At 38.4% G+C, this 15,639-nt stretch overlaps 1 protein-coding gene across 1 annotated transcript; it reads right to left on the bottom strand.

Moving 5' to 3' along the window:
- Window positions 1-263: 263 nt before the first annotated feature.
- LOC145992687 (uncharacterized) lies at window positions 264-15,017 on the bottom strand. The gene is made up of 4 exons (XM_083129069.1): window positions 14,921-15,017; window positions 10,809-10,959; window positions 4,148-4,453; window positions 264-486 (listed from the first exon to the last, which is right to left on the bottom strand). The coding sequence occupies exons 2-4, from the start codon at window positions 10,866-10,868 to the stop codon at window positions 409-411; spliced, it is 444 nt and encodes a 147-aa protein (XP_082985195.1). The 5' UTR covers window positions 10,869-10,959; window positions 14,921-15,017; the 3' UTR covers window positions 264-408.
- Between the last annotated feature and the right edge of the window lie 622 nt (window positions 15,018-15,639).

Raw genomic sequence — 15,639 nt, 5'->3', positions numbered from 1 at the left:
CTCGTGCTACCCTTGTCCAGGGGTTGGTGGTCAGCTGGTTTTGCAGCTTTTTGTCAACATAGTGAGTGTGGAAAGAAACATAAAGTGTCATACACGGATACTTATATGTACATACTGTATGTACTTGAAATATGAAGGAGTGGGTGCGTGTCTTGTAGCTTGCGCTACGACTTTCCCCGATATGAGTATTTGCCAATGCTGTCACCTACAGCAACTGTAACAATTTCTTATAAAAGGTAGCGAGTAATACACATCTTGACAGATTTGAAAGTATTATATTGAAGAATATTTATAACCATGAGCATTAAAATTCTCTTACTGCTCAATCACAGATTATAATGTGGAAAAAACATAACAAAAGTTTGTGTTAGGCAATAGTGCCCTCACTATAACAAGAAATTTCAATGGTTATTTACCGAAAACTCTTTTCGGTTTTCTTTCTCTGCTGGTAGTCATGATTTCTCTATCTAATTGATTCTCTTCTTGCTGAAATGAAGAAACGATTCGTTTAGTGTAAAGATTCACTAAACGCACGTCCATGAAATTAGGCTGGTGGCAGAAGTTCGCGCTGTTGTCACGTCGGAGCACAACCCCTTGTGTTCGGAGGTTTAAGATAATTAAATATATCTTTGTAGAGTTGGTACTTGTAATCCATGTGATACAAACTGACAGTATTTGCTCGATAGGTCAGGAATAACACAAAAGTGCCCCGGAGAGAGGTCGGTCTGACGCAGCCCGGTTGACGTTGCAACACAGTGCGCGGGAAACATCGACTTTTGTCCCGCTCTCGCTTAGCTTTCCCATACGTGGCACCAGCGTAATTCTCCCCAGCCGCCTGTTTTCATGGCCGTGTGTTAATAATATATGAAGCTGTGCTTGTTATGAATCAGTATTATACAGTGGATTATTTAAAATTCGAACTCCAAGGGAACACGAAAAAAATTTAAAATAATTAAAAATTCGATTGAACAAAAACATGCATTTATAAAGAAAATCGATGAAACACAACTACTGTACTACAGTATAAATAAAATTAATAAACATGCAGTGGATATTAGCATAAAAATGCCGTATTTTCTGCATGATCCTATAGTGCAAGCCAAAAAGAATTTGTCTCACAATAGTAATTAAGCTACCAGTTAAGCTATAGGTTATATGTACATACTGTATGTTAAGGTTTAATAATCTTAAAGATTTTAATTGATTCAGAACTTTTACAAGTAAATTTTGTCAATAGTAATTTATACAGGAAATCTAGAAAATTCTATATGTGGATGAAGCAACAGTTAGGTTATCCTTGTCTGTATATTTGGATTTCGTTTTGCTTCTATTACGGAACTGTAAGAAGAAAATGTCTTCTCTCTACCCTGCCATGAACCTTACAATCATAGGTAACAAATTTATGTTGTAGTATGGTTAAATGTTATTTCAAGATAACTGTGACGTGATGAATCTTGGTAAAGTAAATATGTAATTTAAACTGAAAGATTTGATCCCATTTTGTTTGAGTACTGAAATCTTGCACTCATAATTGAAATAAAAATTGTAGGTGCATCAGCTGTAACGAACCCGTCTCGTCACAATTTGTACGAGTCGAACCTCTATTTTTGTGACCTTTCTGATAAAAACATGTAATTAGAAATGTATCTATTTAAAAACAGGTTACACCTCTAATTTGGTAAACTAACTCAATATTTAATGTAAGAATATACTTTTAATAGTTTATATTTCTTCCACTTGCTTACGCTAGCGTCGCCGACCCAATATAAAGGCGAGAGCGGGGCTAGCATCTCAGTTTGACTCCGTCTGCGGACGAGAGAAGTAGGACTCTGCCTACGGGCAAGAGGTAAACTCCTCCTAACAGGAGAGAGAAAAAGATATCCAACTCCACCTTCTGGTGAGAGAAATTTACTCCACTTTAGTGTGAGAGGACCCACCCCGCTTTCGGGTGAGAGATATTTAGGTACCATTTTCTTTCATAAAACCCCGTCATCTCGACGTTGGGGATGGTAACAGCGAAACCCCGTCTCTTCGATGCTGGGAAATACGCTTCTTAGAATATATTCCTTAGTTTTTGGCCTGTTACTCCTACATGTAAACAAAAAGCTGTTTCCAAGTTTACACTAATCTTTCTCTTTTAGGTGCTTTGTTTATAAACCCTTTGTAATTGTTTTTCCTACAAAAGTACTAGGTATCATATACGAAGTTGTATGGGTTTACCTGTTCCCTTTTCTTTAAGGGTTAAAAGTTTTATAGGTCAACTACAAAAGGCCGTAACTATATAGAGAGGTCCAAATATGTATATATATATATATATCTGTATCTGTGAAACTATAAGTTGGATGTATAAAACTACTGTAAAAGGGTCTAAGTTCCTTTCTTGCTTACGTTTGTGATGAAATAAACCTTTATATGTTTTAATTAATTTTGAGTTGTCAAAGAACTTAACTGGTAAACTACGTCATAGCCCTCTAAGTGCAACATACACCCGAACCCTGAGTGTAAATAGAGTCTCATGCCACCGCTGGAGAAAAAGGTTAGCATTATGGGTAGACTTGTAACACTTAGCTAACTAAGCTATTGGTCATCTTTCCTCCTCCCCCGACCGAGTGTTACACAGCACTTAGGCTATTTTGCACCCGTCACATGATACGGTGCCCATCCCTTGCCGTAATAATAAACACATGTCTCTGAGGATTAAAATCTCCTTACGTAATGAAAGGCTGAGACTATAAAGGGGCGCTTAGCACATATAAGGACAAAACACACAGCCCTACAGATGGTTATGCTGGACGCCAGAGTCTCGTTAACCTGCAGCATCGCAGTTATCGGGGTGTACTACGTGGAAGTGAGGTTGACATTTTGGTGCCTCCCCAAAAGCCCACCCCTTAAACCTCTCTTTCATTCATGTAGCCTACTGTACCTAGCATTGGAAGCTCTGATGGACCCTATTTTAGAGCTGAAATTTAAGCGTGTTATGTTAGTAAGTCTCCATTACAAACAACGATAATTTTCTCCTGACTGTACCCAAGTTGTAGGATTGTACTAAGTTAGTAGCAATCCATCCAGTTAGTACAGAGAAAATTCAAAAGGGCATGATTTATTCTACCACCATACACCTGACGCTCGAGACTGGAGATATTTGTTTTGATCTTTGTCATTAACCCACCCCTTCTTTTAGTACAATTGATTCAGCCGAGCATTCAAGTTCAAAATGTGGTAGAAACCTGGGAGAAGAAAGTTTCCTCCCACGTGAAAGGGAGCCAGCCAGCCATTCCATGTGAAAGTGGACAAACAAAATTAATTTTATTTTTATTGAAAGTATCACTTGCTATATATGAAATTAAACGGAAAACTATGCAGAATTTGGAATTATTAATACAAACATTAGTTTCATGGCTTTTAAATAACACATTGTTTCAAACCTATTAATTTTTATAGTAGAAGTAGGATTTTGTGTGTGGTGTCTCCACTTAATTTAGTTTCATTGCGTAAGAAAAATAATTTCGTACTAATTGTCTCATTGATTGCTTCTATATCTTGAGCTCTGAAGTATCGTATTCATTTCTGAAACAAACCTTAGTTTGAAGAATCTCTTTATGATAATTTTCAAGCCGTTGCATTGTTCCAAAACAGTATATAGTAAATAATGTGCATGATGTCACACCCGTCACATGCAAGAAAGGTTTTAAAAAAGTATGTAGTAATATTTTTAGAAACTAAAAGCATCTAAATGTCGAGTAAAGTTTTTTTGTGAAAATAAAATTGTTTCAGTAAACCCATATATTTTTTAGGGTTTTCTGATAGACTGCGAAAGATCCTAAAGTCAAGTCTCAGAAGTGTCACACGCATCACAATTACAAAACTGCATTTTCTGTAGCCGAAAATTGAGATGGGGGAGCGATATTCTGAAATTAAATAACTTTCATCAAGGAAAGTAAAATTACATGAATTGATCGAGTCACATATTTGAAGGTGCTAAGAAAATAATGAAAGAATGGATGGAAATTTGTTTGAATGTCACACCGGTCACAATGGAATTGCCCAAAGATATAGAAAGGTAACTGTGAAAGTTTCTGTTTCGTTAATTGAAAAAGTTATCTGTTACTCAGGAAATATTTCCTCTAGAGACGGCCATTATACTTACTATGTCCGTCCCATATATTTCCACATCAATATCTATGCTCATTAAGTTCCGTGACTTGGCCACGAAGTAGACGTAGTGAGGAGTGATTTCCACGTTCTCGAAAGAGGCGCCTTCACCGTTCCCCATCTTGTCGTGGGCGTGCACAGCTGTTATCAGATAGGTCGACCAACCGCCTCCCGCGGGATACCTCACAAGGCAGCGGGAAGCTCCTGCGAACGTCCAGTCGCTCTTGCAGGTGGTGGAATACAGCAACAAGTCGCCTTCCACCTTCACACCAACCATAAGGTCATTGAAGCCTTTCCTGACCTGGAAGAGACAGACAAGATTGGTTCAGTGAAGGCCAGATTTTACTTACAGTACTGTGTTCCTACTGCGTCTGGTAGTAACTGAGCAGTTGCTAAATTGTAGAATGTTTCAGTGAAGGCCAGTTTTCACTTACGGACTATATTCCTACAGTGTCTGGTAGTGAGTGAGGATTAACTAAGTTGCAGAACGTTTCAGTGAAGGCCAGTTTCCTCTTTCGGTACTGTGTTCTGTAACGTTTTCAATACCTTGATATTTGTAAACCTTACATAAACTGAAAATTGACGTAAATACGCTCATGGTTCAATTTTCGGCTATCAGAGGGCGTCGGCCTTGATAGCTCTACCGGTGCTGCCTCTAGTGGCAAACTCGGTATAAGTGGGCTTGCCGTAAATCTCGGCGCACAGTCCCCAGTTACGCTCGATCGCCCGGAACGAAACGGCATCAACCAGTCTTACATCTTTTCCTCGTCGGCGAGAGGTGTACCTACCATGCTGCCTGCTGAATAGAAGCCTACCATTTGTGCCATTCGTGAGATGGGCCACGGCAAAGAGTATAAGGACTACAAATGGAGTGCGGTGTCATATGGTTATAGAGGCTGAACATTATTGGTTAGGTACGTAAAAACTCTTCGCTGTGCTTTAGGAAAGCAATAACGCTGTGCCGTACGTTTATCGTAATTTCACGTTCCCCTTTTTATCAGACATTAAGGCGACAAAAACCTGTTGTTTTTTTCACTCCCCCCCTTTCCCCCTTTTGGGGCGTATTGAACAGACTAAGTGTGCCTATACTGTTTTACGCTAAAGGGAAAAAGAAGGAAAACTGTGCGCAAACGAGTGCGAACTGAATTAAGTTATGTTTACTGGTCCTTGTGCTCAAAAATGCTTATTCTGACTATAAACGCATAGTGCACGTAAAAATAATCTATGAACTGGCGTACCCCAATTTGATGAACAGACAAGTCGCGTTTCGTCGATCTTGTAGTGCAATCTTTGGCCTCTTAATTTAACGTTTTGGTATAATGACACAAGGTGCGTCTAGTTGAACTTGAATTGCGTAGAAAAACTACGATCCTTCATTGCACCCCTAGTTTACTCGGGACTATTCGTTCCTATTTATCCACTCCCTTTTAACGGTAGCATTAAAATGTCGGAAGAATTAGAATAATAATAATAAGTGGGATATGGTTATATGAAAAGTACATTAGTCTAATAAAAAGGAAAACTTATAGTGTATTTTACACATGTATGAGAGAGAGGAAATGTATTGGCTAATTTTTGGGTTGTCAATTGTCTAATTGAGTCTGTTGTTAAATGCACACACGTGTACGTATTACGTATCCATAATTGATGCTTGATTAAATGTTCATGATTGAATTAGAGCACGCAGGACGTGCTAGGAATTTACAGCGTGGCCGCACGCTTTTGAGAATTGTAACTTTGCGTGTACTGTTGTTGTTAATGTTGGCACTCTTTCACGAGTCGTCTTGTTTTTGTTCAATAAATATACGATAATGTGCACAATGTATTTATGTTGTTGATGATTGAGAAATTTAAACAGTATATTTCCGTTACCTTGAACTCTAGTCTGTAAGCTAATGTACGAAGCATACGTTACGAGTCAAATAGCAATTTAAAATCCAAGAGATCATTGGGGAATAGCAATTATAAAATGAGAGAGGGAATAACGTTAATTTAATTACGAGAAACAAACTATTGCAATGGAGAAGGCATAGCGTGCTATTCGTTGCCAGACCCTTTGACGTTTATATATATATATATATATATATATATATATATATATATATATATATACGTGTATTCTCTTACAGGGCCTTTGTCTCGCGCTTCTCGTAGGTTCTGCCTGTAAACTCCCGCATTATCGTGCGAGAAGTGCGACTCAAATTTGGAATTTGTAATATATGGTACGGGTCTTAAATTTTTTTAGTTGCAGTTGCCGTGCAGCCGCTTCCAAATTAAATACCGCGTGCAACCACAACTTGACCCCACTATATCATTACAGTTCCTACTGTGTCTGTGTCTTATAGTGAGTGAGGATTAGCTAAATTGCAGAACGTGTTTCTTTTCGGAACTCAACTGGTCACATCTTACGGACAGCTGAAGTCGAATCAATTGTCTTACTTTACGCAGGAGACTCTTCACCAGGTCCGCTGCTACCACCGTCCAAAGCACCATTCTACCCATGTAATTTCCGTCCCGTTTCAGTCCGAATTCGTGGCATACGTAGACAGAACGTAACGGTGTTGCTTGCGGACTTGAACACTATCTAGGAACGCTGTTGTCATCAAGTGAGAGAACTGTATGTTCTGTTGATTGAATTGCTTTATTTTACTTCGCTTTTGTGCCATTTTTGGCTAATTGCGAAGATGGAGATGAGTGATGATATGACGAAATTGATGAATGAACACTCACAAACATCCATGCCCAGTCCGGGATTATAACCCGGGCCCCCTGGCGTCGTAGCTCGATGTATGCTCTGTTGAGTTTTCACAGAGACCCTATATACACTCAGTAATTCATATCCATATAAAATGTCGTACAGGGATGGTACCGAGACGGTATCTTATGACACGAACTCAAGCTCCGCACTGCCTGCAGCAAAATTGTCCCTTGCGATTGGGTAAAATTCCAGTTGCGAATCCCATTTGCATTTATGAAATACTCGTTCCCTTTTCTACATCTCTTCATGTTTTTGGTCCCGGGTTCGATACCCTGTGGAGATACATTGCACATTGGTTAATATCGCACTTACAACTGTAGGTCCAGTCCTGATTAGCCTAGCTTTGCACAAAGTGGACTTGAAACAACAATTCAAATTCATGTTGTTGTTTTTTTTGTTTTGTTTTTTAAATTGTGGTCTCATTATCATCTCAAAATTCTAGACGAGTTTCTACTGCCATGCAACAGTAATGTCCCTGTCAAGTCCTACCATACTGTAGGTTGTAAGAGTTTTACTTAACATTAACTACATAGCACTAAAAAAACTACAGGCTCATGTAGCAGCGTAGTGTACAGACACGGTTCCTTCTGGCTTGTATTGACTCTTAACGGGATCGTAATAACCGAGAAGTTTCAGTGACTGTAGAATATATTTTTATTATGAAGAGATGTGGCATCTCTCTAAAGGGTATTCGGGTAGTATACAGCCGAACGCTACTAATTTGTGAAATGTTATCTCTGATTGTAATGTGCTGTAAATTTAAGCCGATTTTCCATCCGATACAATTCGCTGTTAATTTTGGAACCACCACCTGAGGCGGCGATTAGGATGGGATGGAAACAGCAATAACAGGAAGGTTTTTACATAAAAAAATTTGCTGCTGGTAATCACTTCGTACTAAACGTAGATTAAGATTAAATTCGTAATATTCTGACTATTCTGCATTTACTGCTTGGGAGGGAGTCACAACTCCCGAATCAACCAATCAAGAACCGAGGCGCTGACGTCATCTCAGCAAAGCAACAATCGCTAACGCTCTTGCTCACGTGCCACACCGTTGACTGGTTCGCTAGCTAAACTCGTGCGGTCGGATGGAGATATGGTACGACCAACTGAGAGATATGTTAGTCCGTATAAACTTTCCAACCTAACTATTGCCTATTTTGTGGGGAGCAGGCAAAAGTTTATTATCCCTTTGCCTTGACTCATCTCACCCAACATGTCGTTAGGTGCAGGTGCATGATCCGAGTTGATAGCTTCCTGGAGATGAGGCCTGCTCGAAAAAGGTTTATTATCCCAGATATGGTACCAGGAAAAATCTTGAAGAGTCTTGCGTTTGAGAAACACTGTTCCCGGATCTGTGGAGTTTTGCCAAGAAAGGGACGAGATTCACCTAATTCTAGCCAGGAAGAATCGAGTTTCATTGCTTTATTGCAGGAACCCTGCTGGGGAAGTGGAACAAGACTTGACACGACTTCCGTCTGAAAGCACTGCCCCTCCCCCAGTAGAAGGATTCGTCGTCATAGGGGTGTTTCTGGATGGAAATGCAGCCTTAGACCGTGTCCGAATGGGCAAGCGCGCCGTTATGTTCTTTCTCGGCGTTCTACAATGTATTTTTCATATTCGGGATGCCTACGGACATTAGACTATAAAGTGGGACATATCAACATGAATGCCAAAAATATACTCTTACCCTAGAACCTGTACCCAGTGATGTGCGTCTACGCGTAAACAACTATTGTCTACATTCTACGTGTAGACAATGTAGACTATGTAAATTATGTAATCTACGTAATCAACGTAGACAACATGGCGCCGAGCAAGGCACGCGCATCGTTCTAGAACTGCAGGAACCGATTTTACTTAAGGCAAGGAGGGACAATTTCCCCTTGGTCTTTCTCGCTGGGGCAGCTGCTGATCACTGTTGCCAACTTCGCTATTTTGGAGCCAAATCTGGCTCTTTCGTGCACTCGTTTGACTGTGAACTGTGGCACCCGCCCTCTGCCCCACTATGATGCCACCGCTGGCTCCGGCCCAAAAATACCAACTTTTGCCATGAGTGTACATTTTGCACGTGACGTGATATTCGTATAGCTATAGGCTGCGTCACCCACCTTTTGTTTCCTCCCCATGTATTCTTATATATAGCGCTGTGGCCAAGATGAAGATGACAATTTTGTTATCCGGGAACCCTTTATTTTCGATTTTATATTTTCATTGGATTATTGAGATGGGTGATGCCGCCAAATCTAGGCGGTGAAAACTAAGAAAGAATAAATTGAGTTTGAGTTGGTGTTTTAAGTCCACTTTATGCACAGTAAGGCTAATCGGGACTGGACCTACAGTTTAAAGTGGGATCCGAACCACTTGTGCCTCCAACGGGTATCGAACACGGGACCCCTTGATTACAAGGCAATGACGCTACCACTGCGCCATGGGGGAGGCCCAGAAAGAATAAATTGCCATCACTTTAAAGCTAACGGTAATAGCAGCACCCCTACCCCTATGACAACTAAAATTAACCTAGTAGGCATTTTATGCAGCCTTCGTTAATCTAGCTCCTTGAAAGTCCTCTTTAGCTATATTAATGGTGAAATTTAGCTCTATTATGCACATCAGGTTTGGCAACACTGCCAGGATGGCCGTAGGAGGCAAGGAGAAATGCACTAGGCTTATGGGACCATTATTTTATTCGTTCTCTCTGGAATATCAAATATCCGATGACGTAGAAAAGTACATGGACGGAAAAAGGACACGTAGAACTATGTCATAGCAGTAGGAAAAGTCGAAACTCCCATTTGATGAGCCGTAACTTGAAGTTGAAGTTGATGTTCCATAAGGAATACATGGGATTCGGTAAATACTAATTCATCATATTTTTCAAAAATCGTATAAGGCTTAATAATCAACTTAGGAAACCGCTTCCACTTGCCACATGGGGAGAAATTCATACTCTTCATTTCTGGCGGAGATCTTTTTAGTAGCATTGCTCATTCCGACGATATTGGAATAAATGCATGCCTGGTGCGTAATTGTCCCTCTTCGCCTTAGAAATTTCGCAACACCGCGCTCGTATTTCCCATAAGAAAAGCATTGCCCATAAGAGCCCATTGTGTCTTCTGAACGTGAAAACGACTCTAGAAGCAGCAACTAGCCTTAGCAGGTGAGCATAGAGAGCGTGAAGTATTCCACTGAACAGAAATAAGTGTTTTAAGTATTTACTTGCGTTCACCCAATTCACTACGTATTAATTAAACTACAAAATGAACTTGTCGCGACATACACGACATCATTTCACACGTGGAAAAATCTGCTTTAAAGACACATGCATGCAGTAATAAGACAAAAAAAAATAGCCTTCCCTTTTGTCAGTGTAAAAATTAATGTCAGTTTTCACTATGGCTGTCATTTGTTTTTCTTCCGGTAGTCCCTTTTCCCCTCGTTAGTGAGAATTCGATAACTTGGATTACTTCGGGTGGTCTTAAGTTGGGTATAGGCCCAGATTATCGACATGTTTGAAGAAAAAAAATGGTTTCTCTTTCAAAGAGCACTGGGATTCTCTCTTCCCTATTGTTTGCATTGTCTACAGTAGACAATGTAAACTATACGCCAATGTAATCTTCGCGTAGACTACGCGTAGACAACGCATGTAGACGTAAACTTATAGTCTACGGCACATCACTGCCCCCTCAGGCAAAGGTCCAACTTGTTGAATAGAATGAATTTTCTCAGAAGTTTTGCATATAGTAGTAATAATTATGTCATTATATATTGGCAGTCAAGAGAGAGAGAGAGAGAGAGAGCAAAGAAAAACTCAAAACAAGGAAGACCACGAGGTACAGGTCCTTGTCTGAGAGGGGTGAGTATCTATTTTGTACTCCTTACTTACGTCACTTACCCCATGAATTCCGACGAATCCAGAAGCTATGATCGTAATGCAAAGAAGTTTTCTAATCATGGTGGCGCTATGAAAATCTTAACCTTTGATATGTGCAATTTACATATATTGCGATGTTGACTGCTCTTCGAAAAACACCTTCCTTGGAAACCTGTAAATAGAAGAAGCAAATTCTGAGAAAATTATTGTATGATATCAGATACGAATCATTAGAGAATTGCACAAGGAACTATTGGCGTAAAGGGAAAATTAACAGGCCATAGATGTTACCGGAATTATTTTTTTTAAGGGGGGAGGATTAGCTCCTGAAAAATTATTATGGACAGGAAAAATGAATAAAAATAATTATATTGATATAATTATATTGACTTATAATTATATTATTCTTTCTTCATTCGAAAGAAGTATTTTCTTCATGCAAATTGCATAATGTTCAAAATGTAGGATAATTATGATTTTTTCATATTCCTTCTTACCTCCGAACTGCAACCTCCCATTGGGTGCAATCCTTTATATTATACTACGGCTAAATATCTTCAGGGGTAGGGATCTTTTTAGGAAGGAAACCACACAGCAAGCCTTGCAATGGAGACAGTTAATAAGATTACACTGATAAACAATGAAATACTCCTTTAAATAAAACTAAGTGATCTTTATGTATTCAGATGTGCTGATAACGAATATCGCATCCGTTTTCCTGTATCACCTAACTTTTTTGCAGAACACCCACATTTTATAGTTTTATGGTTTCAGGTCTCCGCACCCTGCTCCGCATCCGGCTTAACGTTTTGTTCCTAGCAAATGGATAAGAACCTTTTAGCGACCTTGTGTGTTTATGACTTGCACTTAATATTTCGTGGAGGAAACATCAGGCAGTAGAGTAATTTCCTGTTTCTCTGTTAAAATTTGTTCTTTTGTGGGTTAGTCGGGTCTTAACTTCCTTTCCGATAACTTCGCGAGTAACCGTATTTTATGTTTGTGTATGTTCGTGAAATTGTGAATGTAATATTGTGTATAGTGAAGTGAAGTGTAAGTTGTATTTTAACAAAACGATCAGAGCATTGTTTTTTTAAAGAAATGTATTATAACTCAATTAATGAGTTCGCCATGTCACGCAAATGTGTGAATAAGCCGAACTTGTTTTGTTATGTTTGCGGGGAATTTACTCCGAAGTCACAGAGAAATACACTCCTATAGTGAAAAAAGCATATGAGTTTTTGGAAGTAAAGTAGATGAGGGAAAAAGCTGGGCACCAGGTAAAATTTGTTGTAATTGTTCGCGAACTTTACGCGGTTGGCTCAATGGCACTCACAAATCAATGTCCTTCGGAAACCCTGTAATATGGACAGAACAGAAAGATCATACTACGGATTGTTACTTCTGTTTAACAAACATAGTGAGATATAGTTCTAAATCAAAGCATTCTATATTTTATCCTGATGTTCCTTCAGCCAAGAGGCCAATGAGTCATGATTTTATACCAATTCCTAAGCCTCCTAAAGAATGGACAGTGGATGAAACAGAACAAGCAGTGCTTCTCCACATGACGAACCTGGACCCTCATATTCAGACACAGATCCAAATTTTCCTGATCCAAATATACCTCACTTTATATCCCAATCCGAACTAAATGATCTAGTCAGAGACCTCAACCTTTCTAAAGTTCAAGCGCAATTATTAGGTTCTCGTCTCCGAGGGTGGAATTTATTACAAGATGGTGTTAAGGTGTCATATCGGAAACGCCAACAATGACTGACACATTTTTTTTCTGTGAGTAATGAGTCAACTTACTGCAATGATGTAGAAGGTCTTCTGCAAGAACTTGGAAGGAGTCACAACCCAAACGAGTGGAGACTATTTTTAGATTCATCTAAGAATAGTTTTAAAGTAGTATTGTTGCATAATGGGAATATATACCCATCAGTACCCCTTGCCAATTCTTCCACCATGAAGGAAACATATGAAAATATGGATACAATATTAAAATTGATAAATTATGAAAAATATGGTTGGCAGATATGCGGAGGCAGCAAAATGATTGGTATACTGTTAGGCATGCAGTCTGGGTTTACAAAATTTTGTTGCTTTCTTTGGGAATGGGACGGCCGGGCGAAAGATAAACATTACAACATTGTGGATTGGCCCATACGAAAAAACTTAATTCCTGGAGAGAAGAGTGTTAGGAATCACCCTCTACTTGAGAAACACAAGATTTTGTTACACCGTTGCATATAAAGTTAGGGCTGATGAAAAATTTGTTAAAGCTTTGGATAAACACGATGAGGGTTTTGGGTACTTGAGAAAAACATTTCCTAAACTCAGTGATAGTAAGTTAAAAGAAGGCATATTTATTGGGCTGCAAATCTGTGAGATCATTCATGATGACAACTTTGTGAAATTGCTAACAGAAAAAGAGAAATGCGCATGGTTAGCTTTCAGACAAGTATGCTGTAATTTTCTTGGAAATGTGAAAGCTGACAACTACACGGAACTTGTTAAGAACTTGTTGAAGTGTTATCAGCGCATGGGGTGCAATATGTCCTTGAAAATTAACTTTTTACATTCGCATTTGGACTTTTCCCCCTCTAACTTGGGCTCGGTTAGTGACGAATGCGGCGAGAGATTTCACCAGGATATTTCTGTCTTGGAGAAACGATATATTTAGGAAAATCTGTACAGAACATGTTAGCAGACTACTGTTGGAACCTCAAGGAAGAGGTTTCTGGTGGCAGTTGCAAACGGCAGAGTTCAAGAAAAAAATTTTGAAAATGTGAGTAAAAATGTGTTTTTTTCCCTTTCTTTTGCATGAAATTTCTTCATTGAACACTCAAAATCGGTCCTATATATATATTTTTAATTTTTTTATATTTCATAGTTATTCACTTCAATATTTAAATCTTATTTCATGAGCAAACAAACAAAAATAATTTCAAATTTCGATGTATTATTACAAAGGGAATTAAATTTTTATTAAAAACAAAAAATGAAAATTCAGGGAAAACGATAGGTGATACAGCATTTCTACTTTCAGATTTGGATTCAGCGGGGTCGAATTATAAATAATCACCTATTTTCGTTCAAAGGAGCAAAAAAAAGTTTGAATTTGTTCATCAGTGTTATTACATCTTATCTCTTTACATTAACGAGATATAGTTGAGAACACACTAATTTAAATATTTACGTAATCATTTTTTTTATTTCAAAGGTTCTCATTACTTCAATTGAATTCACATTAATAAAGTTTCATCTTTATATATATATATATATATATATATATATATATATATATATATATATATATATATATATATATTTCTCTTCTTCTATATGATTCATGACTTTATTACCTTCATCAATGGGAGGTGGTCTTCTTCCCTCTGGACTTCATTCTGGGCTCCTTTCTAAAAAGAACCTACTCCCTGAAGATATTTAACCGTGGTGTAATATAAAGGATTGCAGCCAAAGGGAGGTTGCATATTAAGTGGCGCTCACAACGTTGAACAGACGTTGCGAACCGCATATTTTGAATACATAATATTTTCATAATTCGTTGGCTGTAATCACACACTCACACACACGCATACAATTCGCCCTTCATAATTTTTTTTGCTAATGACGTCATCAATAGAGACGAATTTATGTGTGTCATTAAGGGGGGCGTGGGGAGCAGCTGACCCCCACTTTTCGCCACTTTTTCCCCCGCACTATGGCCTCTTCATGTTAAGCCTTGTCTACCAAGAGATAGAAAACTGTTCTTCCACCCAAGTTTTGGCACCCAATCACCGCTACTGTGCAGAAATATGTAACTATCAAATGATGTTGTGTGTATTTTCAGAAAGTAGATAAGAAAAAACTAATCAAGCAGTTCCATTTGGCTTTAACCATTACCGCAATCAATAAAAGGAAAGTTACTGAAAACACAGGCATCTAAAATAGAGCTCTATAAAGAAGAAGGTTCATGTAGACGTATTCATATTATTTTCTTATTTGAGTTAGTATTTAATGATGCAATATAGAAATTAATAAAATTAACGATTTGCAATTACTTAAAGTATGTTGATGTAATAAATACTGACAATATAAGGTTACAAATACTTTTTCCACACACTCACCTGTGGCTTCTCTCTTCTGTTATGTCACATGCTTCAACACCGACAACGTTACTCCAAACGTCCTTAATTCTTCATTTCAATAAATTCACGTCAGCGCCAGGAAGAGCTTTTTTCTAGCGACCTTGCAAATGAATGCGGCAAAAAATATATGTATATCGCCACTTTTCATACCTTGTGAAACGGAAGCACAATAACACGAATGATGGCGTGGGATAAATACATAGCCAGATACAGGAAATTAGATAAATCTTCAAATACCGAAATCAGAATTAGATACTGTTTGTTCGCAAATACTTCATTGGGAAGTGCATCAGGAAAGGTTTCAGACTTCAGGCGTACATGCTTTGTTGTGTTCTGTATTTTTATATCATCCGTTAGACAACATGAATCCTTACGTACTGTCACAGGCGGATCTAGATTTTTCTGGAAAAGGCACACAGTTACAAGGGTTCGTTAAAGTCCCATTTGTGGTTAGGTTAGGGTGAGGGTGTGGTTGGAAGTCCATACTTCGCAACACAAATATAATATTTCGACCATAATGCACAAATCAATATCAACTAATGTGCTTACTGCCAGGAAAAAATTATGTGTGTCGATTTAGAATATTCAATTTTAACGCATATTCATAATACTAAATACAGTTTACGTAGTAATAATGATTTTTAAGTATCGGCAATACCGGAACAGAATGGTCACAATCCAGTTTTTTGAAAAAAAAA

Source organism: Lepisma saccharinum, chromosome 9 (assembly GCF_977018435.1).
Source record: "Lepisma saccharinum chromosome 9, izLepSacc3.1, whole genome shotgun sequence".
Classification (NCBI taxonomy): domain Eukaryota; kingdom Metazoa; phylum Arthropoda; class Insecta; order Zygentoma; family Lepismatidae; genus Lepisma; species Lepisma saccharinum.
The sequence above is the reverse complement of the archived record's forward strand: the minus strand, read 5'-3'. Positions and strand labels throughout refer to the sequence as shown.